The sequence below is a fragment of the Schistocerca cancellata genome, chromosome 3 (assembly GCF_023864275.1).
Source record: "Schistocerca cancellata isolate TAMUIC-IGC-003103 chromosome 3, iqSchCanc2.1, whole genome shotgun sequence".
Lineage (NCBI taxonomy): Eukaryota > Metazoa > Arthropoda > Insecta > Orthoptera > Acrididae > Schistocerca > Schistocerca cancellata.
Genome location: NC_064628.1, coordinates 397,908,144 through 397,923,228, shown reverse-complemented (window position 1 = coordinate 397,923,228; position 15,085 = coordinate 397,908,144). Strand labels below are relative to the sequence as shown.

At 41.8% G+C, this 15,085-nt stretch overlaps 1 protein-coding gene across 1 annotated transcript in view; it reads left to right on the top strand.

Moving 5' to 3' along the window:
• LOC126176334 (amine oxidase [flavin-containing] A) overlaps positions 1–15,085 on the top strand; it is a 252,211-nt gene that overhangs the window by 64,465 nt on the left and 172,661 nt on the right. The window contains exon 2 of the mRNA XM_049923486.1: positions 7,289–7,554. Coding sequence (XP_049779443.1) covers positions 7,289–7,554 — 266 coding nt within the window. The remainder of the gene's footprint in view (positions 1–7,288; positions 7,555–15,085) is intronic.

The following is a 15,085-nucleotide window of genomic DNA, read 5'->3' as shown; positions in this document are numbered from 1 at the left end:
TAACTGCTAAGGTCATCAGTTCCTAAGCTTACACACTACTTAACCTAAATTATCCTAAGGACAAACACACACCCATGCCCGAGGGACCAGCCAACAAACTAAATAGCCTTTCTTTTGCAGTGGGAATGTTACATAAAAAAGAATCATTAGGAAGATGTGTGCTGCACATCCAAGAACCTCATGCTGCCCATTGTTTAAAAAACTAAATATATTATCTGTCCCGTCACTATACATTTTTGAAATTCTAATTTTTCTACTCAGTAAACCTGAACTTTTCAAAGAATTTCACTTCAAACACACTTACACAACTAGGCAAAAACAAAATTTTATGTTCCCTCCACACTGTTTAAAGCTATATTCTGTGACTCCTCAATACATGAGCATGAAAATATACAATAAATTAAAGGGCCGTGATATTCTGAGCATGGAAATTGGTCATCTAAAGAAAAAAATACATGAACTCTTAGTGGAAAAATGATATTGTTCAGTGGAGGAGTTTATGAATGATGAGGTGTTAATTTAAACAGGGCAACTAACATCTCTGTAGAAAAAAATGTACAAAAATGTAAAAGTATTGTACTGCTAGAAAATTGTTGATAACTATACTTGTTATTATTTTTAAGTCTTTAAACTGAATCCCTAAAATTATATATTGACATGTCTCCAGTACAACAGATCATGTGATCTGAATATTCTATGTTATGAGATGAAATAAATCAAATCAAATCACCATAATTATTATATTATTAATATTATGAACAAGGCGTTCATTTAGTGTACTTCTCTTTTAACACAAGAACTTAAATTGTGTCCATGGGGTATTGTATCAACAACTGAATTTTTTGAATGGTTATGTTCTAAGAATGTCTTTACATCTGTAATACAGGTGTCTGCCTCATTACATGCCACATCGTTCAAGCCATTTAAACACACAGAATTGTCAGTTTCTTGCAACATTGTTTTCTTTTGGCTGATGTCTTCTAGGGGTCATTCTAGCTCTTGGTTTCCCGATTCCAGTATCTGTGATGTCACTGTTTACATCATTCAATACACCAGTTATTTTCCAGCTGTGACTGTCCACCAAAAACAGCACATTCTATATAATACCTCATGGATTTTTGTTTGCACTGCTACTCTCTTTAGACAGCAGATTAGTTTTCCGTTGTTTACAAAAGTGTTTGCCGTCATTATTATTAATACTGCAGTCAGTGTCTGTGCTGCTTTTGTGACAATATGTTTGCCTCGGCTTTTTGACACTGGTGATTTGCACTTTATTCTTAGAGTTGTTATTTGAAGCACTAGAATCCTTGTTCAAAGTAATGAGCTTGTTATTATTGACATTTTAAATCACACATGAGTCACATGAACACAGTACACCAATTTTCTGTGTACTTTCTGTTCCTTCTTTACTTCAAATTTCTTCATGTAGCCTTTATATTTGGAATATGTTATAGCCAAATCTTCTTTTAGTGCATTAATTTCTTCTTCCTGTGATGCCAAAAGAACCTTGAGATTATTTGTTTTAAATACCATGACTGATTTAGGTCCCAATGCCATATCCAGTAGTTATATGTCAGGTAACACCATTTTGCATATGCTGCACAAAAAAGTTATGTTATTGTTGCTGCCATGTTATATATATAGAAATAGTAGTTTCCATTTTGCCACTCTGATTTCATGTAAACCCAATAGAGAGATATTAATTTTTTTCATTTAACTGTAATGATAGTTTGTTCATTGTTCACTGACCGCAGAACATATTCATAAAAAAGGTAATGAAGTCATCAATATGAAGCTTACTTTGAACATCACAGTGCTATACTTGGCATGATCCAGTTCTATTGGAGGTGGTATGCCATTGCCTTCCTTCAACCTTTGAACTGAATTTTCCAGCCAGTTATATGGGGGCCTATAGTTTAATCTTGAATCTGTACCACAGCACACTTTGTCATTTTTCACATTAACTAATACTTCCAAAGGTGATAGAACTGATAAGTGACTGATAAAAATCGTGAGTCTATACAGGGATTGAACCCAAGACCTTTAGGGTCATACTCTTTTCATTCATAATCTTGCACTTTACCACTGAGCAACACAGTATACATTCATAGACCCAGTTAAACAATATTACAACATACCTAGAAAATTAAAAATTATGTACAGAAACAACTGGATTGCTCCTGGTGTAAGAAAATTATTTTCTCAGGAATGATTCCTCTACATCAGTTCTAAAATGGTTAATACAGCACTTCAATTTGCTAGATATTTAAAAAATATATAATTTGGTTCTCATAAAAGTAATGAAAAAGCATCAAATTGCTGGGAAATAACAGATTCATAAGAAATGCACTTAATAAAGTGAAAGCTGTTCAGAATATTATAAAAAAGAAATGAGAAATAATAAAAAGAATGGTAATAGTATTCAGTTGAATGAAAATTCCCAAATTACCAGCAACCCAGTAATGTTCAAATATTGTTTAACGGTTTTTGTAAATGTAGCTGAAAAGCCTGTTGAGCAAAACATCACATGAAAATTACACAAATCTGAGGTAAAAAATGGAACAAGTACATAAAAATAATATTTCTATGCCAACAGATGTACAGATAGTCCAGCAGGAAATTAACCTACTAAAAACTAAACTTGCTGCAGGAATGATTAGTACATTAGATTTGGTTACAAAAAATGTGCAGAGCTACACATTTGTCCTCTACAGATATCTAGCCAAACTGTTAAAAAATTCCAAAAGTGAAAACTCTTAATAGAAATGGAAGCCATGAAGTGGTGACAAACTGCAGACCTATTTGCTTACTGTGAGCCCTTTCAAAAATATTTTACTGTCAGATCTCTTAAATAAATACAACATATTAACAGAGTCCAAACAAAGATTTTGAAGGAGACACTGAACTGAAACAGCTATTTCCTTTTCTGAGTAAAGCACTGCAGGGAATAGACAGGCTGAATCATGTTTGCGGCATGTTTCAAGACTTATCAAAGGTTTTGACACCATCAACCATAGTAAGTTACTTAGGAGGATGAAAAATTCAGGTATGGGGGAGCAGAAAATAACATAGTTAACACCCACATCAATCAGATCCATGGGCGTACCCAGCGAGGGGCGGGGGGGCAGCTAGAAGATATTCGCAGTTTTTCACGAGTTTACTGTTTTATTTAATAAGAAATGCTGCATGTTTCCTCGGATTTTACAAGTGCAATCTTGTATTTAAAACGTTTATTAAAAGCAGTTTTTCACTGGTTTACTGTTTTATTTAATAAGAAGTGCTGTATGTTGTCTCGAGTCCTTGTTTCCTGAGACTAGTATTCAGGACCAGTCATATTTTCACTGTATGTAAGTGACATGAACATAACAGGCAGGTCAATAAGTTTTTTCATATCAGGTCTCACAGCCACATATTTATTGTCTTTTAATAAACAACAGAAATGATGAAATTTACAGTTGACACTGGCATTTTAATAACAGGTAATATGAAAGAAATATTGGAAGGAAACATTAAACCCATCAGAGATAATATAGCAGATTATCTTGAGGCAAAATACTTACCTGTAAGTTCTTAGGTTTCCATGGCCAACATCATTTTCGATCAAATAATTTTGGGTTTTGTGCCGCATCATTGTAAACTACTAAACGACTTAGTCACGACATTTTGACAAACTTGCTACAGTCCTCTCCAGGATCATTCACTGCTGTGTACTGGTGAATGTTTCCTGCATGTATTGAATGAGCTCAAGACTAAATTTAATGCAAATAGATACAACAGAGACATACAATGAGCTACGAGGTACAGCGAAGACAAATCAGACAAATGTACAGAAGATACTCTTCCTCTTGCTTGTATACATCATGTGATTGCTGTCAGTGACTGTGCAGGCAAGGTCCTGCATCACTCATATATCAGACCTATATTTCAGATCACTGAAAGATCCGAGATTTGTTGAGACCCACTAAGGATCCCATGACTGCTCTGCACACAGAAGTTGACAGGCAAGGTCCTGCATCACTCATATATCAGACCTATATTTCAGATCACTGAAAGATCCGAGATTTGTTGAGACCCACTAAGGATCCCATGACTGCTCTGCACACTGAAGTTGACTACAAAATTCAGTGTCAATGTGGCGAAGTCCATGATGGTGAAACCGGGAGACCTATTAGCATATTATGTACAACAAGGACAGAACAACAAGTCAGCTGTAGCAGAACGCCTCCAGGAACATGGCCAGTTGTCAAGAACCTTGCACACTTGCTCAGCAGCTGTGGATGCAACAATGGTAAATAAAAAAGGCCATTGAAATGCCCTAACAACACTAACAGGGAGGATGACTACAAGTTACCGACAGCCTGGCTGCCGGCGATTGCAGCCCGGGAGAAAGAGTTTGCCTACCAATCACTTACTAGAGTGGCACAGGTGTCAGACAGCCAATACACCCCTCGAATCAGCCACCAGTATAGCACAGGAAATAGCCACCCCTCCATAACAACCTCTTCAAATTTTCCATTGACTTCTCAGATATCTTATGTTGGTAACCACTAGATAACTGAAAATGATGTTATATAAAGAAATACATTCACCAGCACACTGCATTGAACTTCCCTGAAGAGGACCACAGCAAGTCAACTGAAATATTGGAAATTTAGTTGTTTTAGTATTTACAATGACACGACCCAATACCCAAAATTATTTTATCCAAAATTTATCTGCAAATTTGGAAAATGCTGTTACAATGGGCATATTATGCTACAGAATAGGACACCAGCTAATTCCCATATTGAACAAAATGAATGAACAATCATCAAAACAGAATGTACAAAATTTTTAGGCATGTATGTTACAGAAAATGAAATGTGATACACAAATTATATAAACAAAAAGTTGAACAAGACATGTTTGATGATAAAAACACTACAGAACTGCATCTCATACAATAATCTCAGGACTATATACTTTAAATAAGTGTCATCATATGGATGCAGTATGGAATGGCGGATGCAGTATGGAAGGGCATGGGTTTAGCACACCAATCTCCTTGCTGTTTTCAATTGTGCAGACCTTGGAGCCACTACTTCTTATTCAAGCAGCTCCTCTATTGGCATCACAAGGCTGAGTGCACCCCATAGCAGTCCTTCCACCATGGAGAAATCCCTGGCAGTACCAGGAGTTGAACCCACATCCTCTGCATGAGAGTCAGACAGACTGGGCACTTGGCTATATAGGCAGACTTTGTACATATTAGAAAATTTAATTATTATAAAAGAAAAATTGAACATTAGTGACATTTGATTCTACCATAATTAATCTGTTGATAGCTAATATATAAGACATCCAAATTATGTATAGATAGAGCAGACAAATATGTCACTATTCCAAAAAGGCATACTCCTTCTTAGTAGAAAACTGTATAATGCATTAACAAGGGACATCAAAATAATAACAGGTAAGGATGAATTCAAATCACCAGCAAAAGACCACATATTTGGGCATCTAGAAAAACAAAATGATTCCTCCTTTTGATACTATATTTGTAAAATTTCCACAATAGCCCAATGTTACATAATACACTCCTGGAAATTGAAATAAGAACACCGTGAATTCATTGTCCCAGAAAGGGGAAACTTTATTGACACATTCCTGGGGTCAGATACATCACATGATCACACTGACAGAACCACAGGCACATAGACACAGGCAACAGAGCATGCACAATGTCGGCACTAGTACAGTGTATATCCACCTTTCGCAGCAATGCAGGCTGCTATTCTCCCATGGAGACGATCGTAGAGATGCTGGATGTAGTCCTGTGGAACGGCTTGCCATGCCATTTCCACCTGGCGCCTCAGTTGGACCAGCGTTCGTGCTGGACGTGCAGACCGCGTGAGACGACGCTTCATCCAGTCCAAAACATGCTCAATGGGGGACAGATCCGGAGATCTTGCTGGCCAGGGTAGTTGACTTACACCTTCTAGAGCACGTTGGGTGGCACGGGATACATGCGGACGTGCATTGTCCTGTTGGAACAGCAAGTTCCCTTGCCGGTCTAGGAATGGTACAACGATGGGTTCGATGACGGTTTGGATGTACCGTGCACTATTCAGTGTCCCCTTGACGATCACCAGTGGTGTACGGCCAGTGTAGGAGATCGCTCCCCACACCATGATGCCGGGTGTTGGCCCTGTGTGCCTCGGTCGTATGCAGTCTTGATTGTGGCGCTCACCTGCACGGCGCCAAACACGCATAGGACCATCATTAGCACCAAGGCAGAAGCGACTCTCATCGCTGAAGACGACACGTCTCCATTCGTCCCTCCATTCACGCCTGTCGCGACACCACTGGAGGCGGGCTGCACGATGTTGGGGCGTGAGCGGAAGACGGCCTAACGGTGTGCGGGACCGTAGCCCAGCTTCATGGAGACGGTTGCGAATGGTCCTCGCCGATACCCCAGGAGCAACAGTGTCCCTAATTTGCTGGGAAGTGGCGGTGCGGTCCCCTACGGCACTGCGTAGGATCCTACGGTCTTGGCGTGCATCCGTGCGTCGCTGCGGTCCGGTCCCAGGTCGACGGGCACGTGCACCTTCCGCCGACCACTGGCGACAACATCGATGTACTGTGGAGACCTCACGCCCCACGTGTTGAGCAATTCGGCGGTACGTCCACCCGGTCTCCCGCATGCCCACTATACGCCCTCGCTCAAAGTCCGTCAACTGCACATACGGTTCACGTCCACGCTGTCGCGGCATGCTACCAGTGTTAAAGACTGCGATGGAGCTCCGTATGCCACGGCAAACTGGCTGACACTGACGGCGGCGGTGCACAAATGCTGCGCAGCTAGCGCCATTCGACGGCCAACACCGCGGTTCCTGGTGTGTCCGCTGTGCCGTGCGGGTGATCATTGCTTGTACAGCCCTCTCGCAGTGTCCGGAGCAAGTATGGTGGGTCTGACACACCGGTGTCAATGTGTTCTTTTTTCCATTTCCAGGAGTGTAGTATTTGTAGTTGAAAAATAATTGAGTTTTAGTTTCTGACATGTTTGTAGCACTTAAAGACTGGTCAAATACTTACTGGACCATTGAGTAAATAAATAACAGAGAGGCCTGTTGGGTTTCTATGCTCTTTTGCAGCTTCTGTGTAAATGGCAGATACTGAGATAATAGCTACAGCTTATGAAGAACATGAGTATATAACAATATTACAGATTTCAGCTGCATTGATAACATATCTGACAAGTTATTAACCGCATGTTTAAGCAAGTAAGAAAACAGTGTTCCATCTTCAGATGATGTCGGGGGACGGACGCAGACAGTGCTACTAAAAGTTGCTGGTGGAGGCAAAGAACCATTTGATGTTGGTGGCCAATGGGTTGACTCTGGACAAGATGATATAATGCTGTTACTGGATGAGTTAGAAATAACTAGCTTCCCACAATACAGAGATGGAAAAAAAGTTTTTGAATTTGGAGCACATTTGAAAACAGAAGACAATTGTTTTATTCCAGCCTGTTCGTGGTACTGTCGTTTTCAACTGAACAGCTTTGTACGTAAGGTAAGGTAAGGTAGTTTTTCTTTATTGTTGAGCCTATGTTGCCCTCCTTTTGTAGTGTGCAAAATCTACAATCAGACTCTGTGTTTTGTGGAATTTTATATTGTTTTTGACATTTTTAACAGTGACAGAACCAAAATAAAAAAATATGAGCTGTAAAGTTGTAGGGGATGATAGCACACAGTGAAACAAAAATTACAGTTTTAGTTATTTCTTACAGAACAAAAGTTTGTATTTATTTAAATGAACAATTTGTTGCCAATGTTTTGGAATAAAACAAAAATAACTTGGCAGCTAATTGAAAGATGAAGGTACAATTTTAACAAGACACTGTGAATGTTTAACTGCCTACTGTGCATAGTACACAGTGAAACAGTTATGATTTTTACATTATTTATACATGAATAGCTGAGATCACACATAAAACATTAATATATATGATAAGTACAATTGCAAACCTTGAGGTACTGTAAGTTTTGCTCAGTGAACATCAAGACTACCAAAATTGGATGGACATAGAATATAATTTGATAGTCTCTTGGCAGTCATAGGCATTGCTGAAGGCAGAATCATTGCAATACCCTTATGTGATACACAAAATTAATTCACTTCTTCAGCTTCCAGCATTATCGTATAAAATTATGTCTTCTGTTTCTGGGAATACTAAACCTGCTTTTGCTTTTCTTCAACATATGAGATCTCATATTCAAACAAGTTAGCTACAAGAAATACATCATTTGGAAAGTTTACCAATAAATTAAAAAGCTCTAATGATGAACTCATCTCTGATTCATTGTCTGACACCTCATCTTTCATTTGAAGCCATTTTACTTTCACATTGCATAATTTTCTGCTTGTGGATTCTCTTGACACTTCTCTTTTTCTTTTAACTTTACCCTTTTCCTTAAATGCATTTTCTTCAATATCCATCATCTCAGGTGTTGAAGTGAATATGATGCTTCTTTCTTTTGAGTACCCAGTTGTTTTTCTAGTAGGAACTTTTGGGAAACCGTGAAACTCCTTTGGTGAGATATGATTTGCTGGTGCTAGTGTTGTGTATAAAATGCAGCTGACTGCCTGAACATTTTGCATATCATCATCCAAGGTGTTTGGAGGTGTCACACATCTATCTAAATCCATTGGTTCTACTGGATTAGCCACACAATCAGAATTGAGAGAGTGGTCTGAAACTGAAGATGGAAGGAAATCCATCTAATCACAGGTGTTAACATTAAATGAAAAAAAATAGATTGATACTGACTGTAAAGGTGACACATTAAGTTGCAGACAGACACAATTAAGAGATACTTGCACAAAGCTTGTGGTCACAGGGAAGGAAGCACACCTCATGCACATATGACCACCAACTCCGGCAGTGGGATCGAAGCAGCAGTGTGGAGGGGGCAGCTAAGCAGAAGGGTTAGTAGTGTATGGTTGGGGCAGAGAGGAAAGCTACCTGGCAGAGTGTGCAGGGCTAGAATGCTAACAGGTGCAGTGTCAGGGGGTTGTGGGGCAGGGAGGTAGAGAAAAAAGGAGTGAAAAAATAGAGGAGCAGGGAAAGATGGGCAGGTACTTTGGTATAGGGTGGGAGTCAAGAATGAGGAGGAGATAATGGGACAGAGGGGAAGGGAGTTGGGATGAAGGTCTGAGGACAGTATGTTGCTGTAAGTTGAGACTGGAATAATTATGGAAGCAGAGAATGTGTTACATGTATATCTACCATCTGCACAGTTCAGAAAAATAGGTAGTAGAAGGAAGGATCCAGATGGCTTGGGTAGTGAAGCAGCCATTGCAATCAGGCATGTTATGTTCAACTGCATTTTGTATCACAGGGTGGTCTACTTTGCTCTTGGCCACCATTTGGTGGTGGCCTTTCATCCTGGTGGACAGCTGGTTGGTGGTCATACCAATATAAAAAGCTATGCAATGATTGCAGCAGAGCTGGTTTATGACATGGATGCTTACACGTGTGGCCTGGCCTCAGATGGGGTTGAATAAATCTGTGACAGGACTGGAATAGGAAGTGCTGAGTAGTGAACTGGGCAGGTGTTGCATTGCACTTGGGTCTTCCATGGGGATATGATCCTTGTGGCAAGGGGTCTGGGATTGGGAGTGGGATATGGATGGACTAGGATGTTATGGAGGTTGGGTGGTTGATGGAACGCCACTTTATTAGAATCGGGAAGGATCCTGGGTAGGCTGTCCCTCATTTTAGGGCATGATGATAGGTAATCAAAGCCTTGGCAAAGGATGCATTTCAGTTGTTCCAGTTTGGGATGGTAATGAGCGATGAAGGGGGACATTCCTTTGTGGCCATTCTTGGGGATGGTGGAATGATTGGGGGTGTGAGGGGAAATGGCATAGAAGATCTGTTTACGGGATAGGTCTGAGAGATAGTGCCTTTCTGTGAAAGCCTTGGTGAGACTCTCAGCATACTGGGCAAGGGAATGCTTGTCACTGCAGATAAGCCATATGCAAGTGGCCAGGCTGTATGGAAAGGATTTTTTGTGTGAAAGGGATGAGTCAATATCATGAAGATATCATAAATGAACCTGACCAGACTAGGGGTTTGGCATTTTGGGAGGCTAAGAATGTCTGCTCTAGATGGCTCCTTAAACAGGCTAGCATAGGAGGGTACAATACGGGTGCCTATGACTGTGCCGTGGCTTTGTTTGTCTATCTTCCCTTCAAAAGAGAAGCAGCTTTGGGTTAGGATAAAGTTAGTAAGATGTATGAGGAATGAAGCTGTGGGTTTGCAGTCTGAAGGACACTGGGAAAGGGGTGTTCAGTAGCAGTAAGACAATGGGAATGAGGGAAGTTGGTGTATAGGAACGTGACATCAACAGTGATGAGTAGTGATTCAGGAGATAAGTGTGTGGGGATGGTGGAGAGTCAATGAAGGAAGTGGTTGGTATCTTTGACATGGGAGGCTAGACTACAGGCAATTGGTTAGAGGTGTTGGTCAATGAGGGCCAGAATTCTTTTAGTGGGGGCACAATAATCAGCCACAATGGGGCATCAAGGATTGTTGGTTTTGTAGATTTTGGGGAGCATGTGGAAGGTGGATGAGTGGGATGGCATGGGGGTGAGGAAGGGAAAGGGTTCAGGGGAGTGATTCAGGGAAGAGTCTAAGGCTTTAAGCAGAGCGTGGAGGTTGTGTTGGACTTCTTTGATAGGATCACTGTGGCAGAGCTTATAGGTGGAGGAGTTGGATAATTGGCAGAGGCCTTCTGCCAAGTAGTCAGTGTAATTTATAACAGCAGTGGTGGAATCTTTGTGTGCAGGTTTGATGATTAGGTCAGGATTTGTTTTGAGGTTGTGTATGGCTATCCTTTCTTCTGTGGAAAGGTTTGGTTTTTTTAGGGTGGGACCTGGGGAAGGATGGTAAGGCTAAGCTGGAGGTAAGGAATTCCTGGAAGGTGGTTAGGTGGGAGGGGGGATCATGGTTGGATGGCAGTATGAACAAGGAGAAGCAGGGTTCAGTGGTGGAATTCAGTTGGTTTTGGTTGGAGGGATTGACAGCAAAGAAGTGCCTCCTCTGCAGGCTTTGGGAGAAGGAGAGTAGGTATTTGACAAATGTAGCATGGTTAAATTTAGGTGTAGGGCTGAATATGAGGCCTTTGGATACAACTAAAACTTCTGTGGAGCTGAGGGTTTTGGTGGAAAAGTTATCAACAGCGTTACAGGAACATCTTGGCTCTGGATTTGGTGGAGTGTTGGTAGGGAGTTTTGGGGAATATGGCAAGCTGAGAAGGTCACATAGACAGGTGTTAGGTTCTATGAAGGGTGAACAAAGAGGGTGGGATAGGGGTTGGATAGTGGTGCCCTGAGGTGGCAGTAGGCTGTTAATAGCAGGATGGATAATGTGGAGGTGGTGTCTGGAATGCTCTTCCAGGTGCCTGGAGGCCAAAGGATTCAGTTTCAGAGATGTGATGTATGAAACAAGGATTGCACAGCAGTAGTATCTTGTGAAGGGAGCCGAGGTGGTTTTGGGATGCCTGTGTAATGGAGATGTGCTTTGCAGTACCAGATTTGTGAGGGCCAGGGATTGGCAGAATCTGAAAAGCTGGATCTTGTTGTGAAAGGAGGGGTTGAACCACAGAAAGGAATTTTTATGGTTAAGTCATGTAGGTGGTTTCCATGCCTTAGGCAACATTTGAGAAATAGTTTGGGACTGGGTTTTAGCCAGGAAAAAGAACGCATGTTTGAACTAGTACAGAAAGATGGATCAGGGATCCATTGTGGCATGAATGGCCTAAAGGAAATAGGAATCACCTGGAAGCAGGGGAAATAGGTGTTGACAGTTGTGAGAATAGATGAATAAGAGAAAAGACACATAAAAATATGTAAACATAAGCAAAAAACAAGCAAAGATCTGCAAAAATATGCACAAAAATGTAGAAATATGTGAAACTGCATGAAAATACACACATATCTTTTATAAACATACAGAAACTTGGGAGAAAAGGAATGATGAGGTGTGTGTGTGTGTGTGTGTGTGTGTGTGTGTGTGTGTGTTTGTGTGCGTACGTGCTTGTGCGCATGCAGTGCGATAAGAGTAGAGAGGTGAAGGGCTTATGGCTTAGGTTGAGGATCACAAGTTCATGTGATATGGGTAGGTGTGGAAAATAAAACGCTAAAGTACATGTGAGTCATAAAGTGGGATCACTAGGAATAAATGTAATTACTACTATCAGAGAAAAGAATCTGGGGCATCAGATGCTGCTTCAAAATCCTCGTGGTCATGAAAGCTGGGTTGTGATCAGCCAATCATTAATACAGTGTGGCTTCGAAGTATATGTGGTTTGGAAAGCCATGCATAAAGACAGGAAAGAAAAGAAAGGATGAACAGTGAGAAGAGTAATGCTGTAGAGAAGGTAAGAAAGGGAAACATCACAGGGTTGTGGGATGGAAGAAAAGCTGTTCAGCAAAATCCAAAAATGGAAACTCTGGGTAGGAATATCAACAATGTAGGAAAATATAGATTGCTAGTTACCATAAAGATGATACATTAAGTTCTAGACAGGCACAATTAAAAGACTCGTACACAAAACTTTCAGCCACAGCCCTCATCAGCAAAAGAGAAACACATTGGACTGTCTACTTTGCTCTTGGCCACAGTTTGATGGTGGCCATTCATTCTAATGGACAGCTGGTCAGTAGTCGTACCAATACATAAAGCGGTGCAGTGATTGCAGGAGAACTGGTAAATGGCATAGCTGCCTTCACAGGTCACCTGGCCCCTGATGGGGTAGGATAAACCCATGACAGGACTGGAATAGGAAGTGCTGGTTGGGTGGGTTGGGCAGGTCTTGCACCTTGGTCTTCCACAGGGATTTGTTCCTTGTGGCAAGGAGTTAGGATTGGGAGTGGTACAGGGATAGACCAGGATGTTGTCAAGGTTGGGTGAGTGACGGAACTTTTAATCCACTACATGCCCGTTTACAGATGCCGCCTGATATATCTTCCCTTTTAGCAGATGACACGCGCTCAGCCAATCGCATCCTCAAGTTTATCAGTGGCAGTGAGATGACACTGCTCATTTGATGCCCTTTTTTGGGGAAAATAACCCCTCCCCTTCAATAGTAGTTTTTTAAGATCTACTTCCGTTTTTAGTTTCTTACCTTTTTGAGTTTCGCCCCCATTGATGCTGATTTAACATTCAGTTTTTTACCCTTCCCTAAGCCACAGAATGGGCACTTATGACTGTAGCAGTTCTGCACTTTAAAACCATAACAAAAAAACCATTTGAGGTGGGGTGGGATGGATCTGGGGTGGGGTGTCCCCTATTTCAGTGCATGATGTTAGATAATCAAAGCCCTGTCAAAGGATATTGTTGTTGTTGCAGTCCAGTGTAGTACTAGGTGACAAAGGGGGCACAACTTTGTGGCTGGCTCTTGGGGGTGGTGGGAGAATTGGTGATGTGAGGGGAAATGGCACGGAGATCAGTATGCAGACTAGGTCTGGGAGATAGTGCCTCTTTGTGAAAGCCTTGGTTGATGAACCCTCAGCATGCTGGGCAAGGGGCAAGGGGCACGTGGCAAGTGGCAAGGGAGATCTTGACTCTGAAGATAAGCTGTCCCTGTATGCGATGGATTTTGTGATGTGAAAGAGATAACAGCTGTTGGAATGCAGGTACTCTTGGTGGTTGGTGGGGTTAAAGTGGACAGAGGTGTGAATGGAGCCACCTGAGAGGAGGAGGTCAACATCTAGGAAGATTGAATGTTGAGAAGAGGAGGACCAGATGTAGCAGATGAGTGACAAGGTGCTGAGGTTGTGAAGGATTGAAGATAAGGTGTCCTGGCCCTGTGTCCAGATCATGAAGATATCATCAATGAACCTGAACTATACTAGGGGTTTGGCATTTCGGAAGGCTAAGAATGTCTCCTCTACTTGGCCCATAAACAGGTTGGCATAGGAGTTGCCATGCTGGTGCCCATGACTGTGCTGTGGATTTGTTTGCATTCCTTCCCTTCAAAGGAGAAGTAGTTGTTTAGAATAAAGTTACTAAGGTGCATGAGGAATGAAGCAGTGGGTTTGGAGTCTGAAGGACATTGGGAAAGGGGTGTTCAGTAGCGGTAAAACCATGGGAGTGAGGGAAGTTGGTGTGTAGGAAGGTGGGATCAACAGTGATGACTAGGGATTCAGGAGATAAGTGGGTGGGGATGGTGGAGAGTCAGTGAAGGAAGTGGTTGGTATCTTTGACATGGGAGGCTAGATTACAGGCAATTGGTTAGAGGTGTTGGTCAATGAGGGCCAAAATTCTTTCAGTGGGGGCACAATACTCAGCCACAATGGAGCATCAAGGATTGTTGGGTTTGTGGATTTTGGAGCATGTAGGAACTGGGTCTGCAGTGTGTCATATGGACAAGAAGGGGAAGGGATTCAGAGGAGAGATTCTGGGACTGCTTAAGGCTTTAAGCAGGGATTGGAGTTTGTGATGGTCTTCTGGGATGGGATCACTATGGCAAAGTTTATAAGTGAAAGAGTCAGATAACTGGCAGAGGCATTCTGCCAGGTAGTCACTGTGATTCATAACATTGATGGAGAAATCTTTGTCTGCAGGTGGGATGATTAAGTCAGGATTTATTCTGAGATTTTGTGTGGCTGTTCTTTCTTCTGCTGAAAGGTTGTTGTTATGAGGAAGGGACCTGGGTAAGGATGGCAAGGCTAAGTTGTAGGTAATGATTCCCTGGAAGGTGACCAGTGGATGGTCAGGTGGGAGGGGGCAAGCATCATGGTTGGATGGTGGGATGAACTGGGAGAGGCAGGGTTCAATGTTGGAATTAGGTTGGTTTTGGCTGAAGAGACTGACAGCAAAGAAGTGCTTCCATGACTGGGACCTGGTGAAGGAGAGTAGGGCTTTACCATGTCCAGCATGATTAAATTTGGGTGGAGGTCTAAAGGTGAGGCATTTGGATAGGACTAAAATTTCTGTAGAGCTGAGGTGTTTGGTGGAAAGGTTAGCAACAGTTTCACACGAATATTTTGGGTCTGTGTTTGGTGGAGTGTTGGTAGTGTGTTTTGGGGGGAT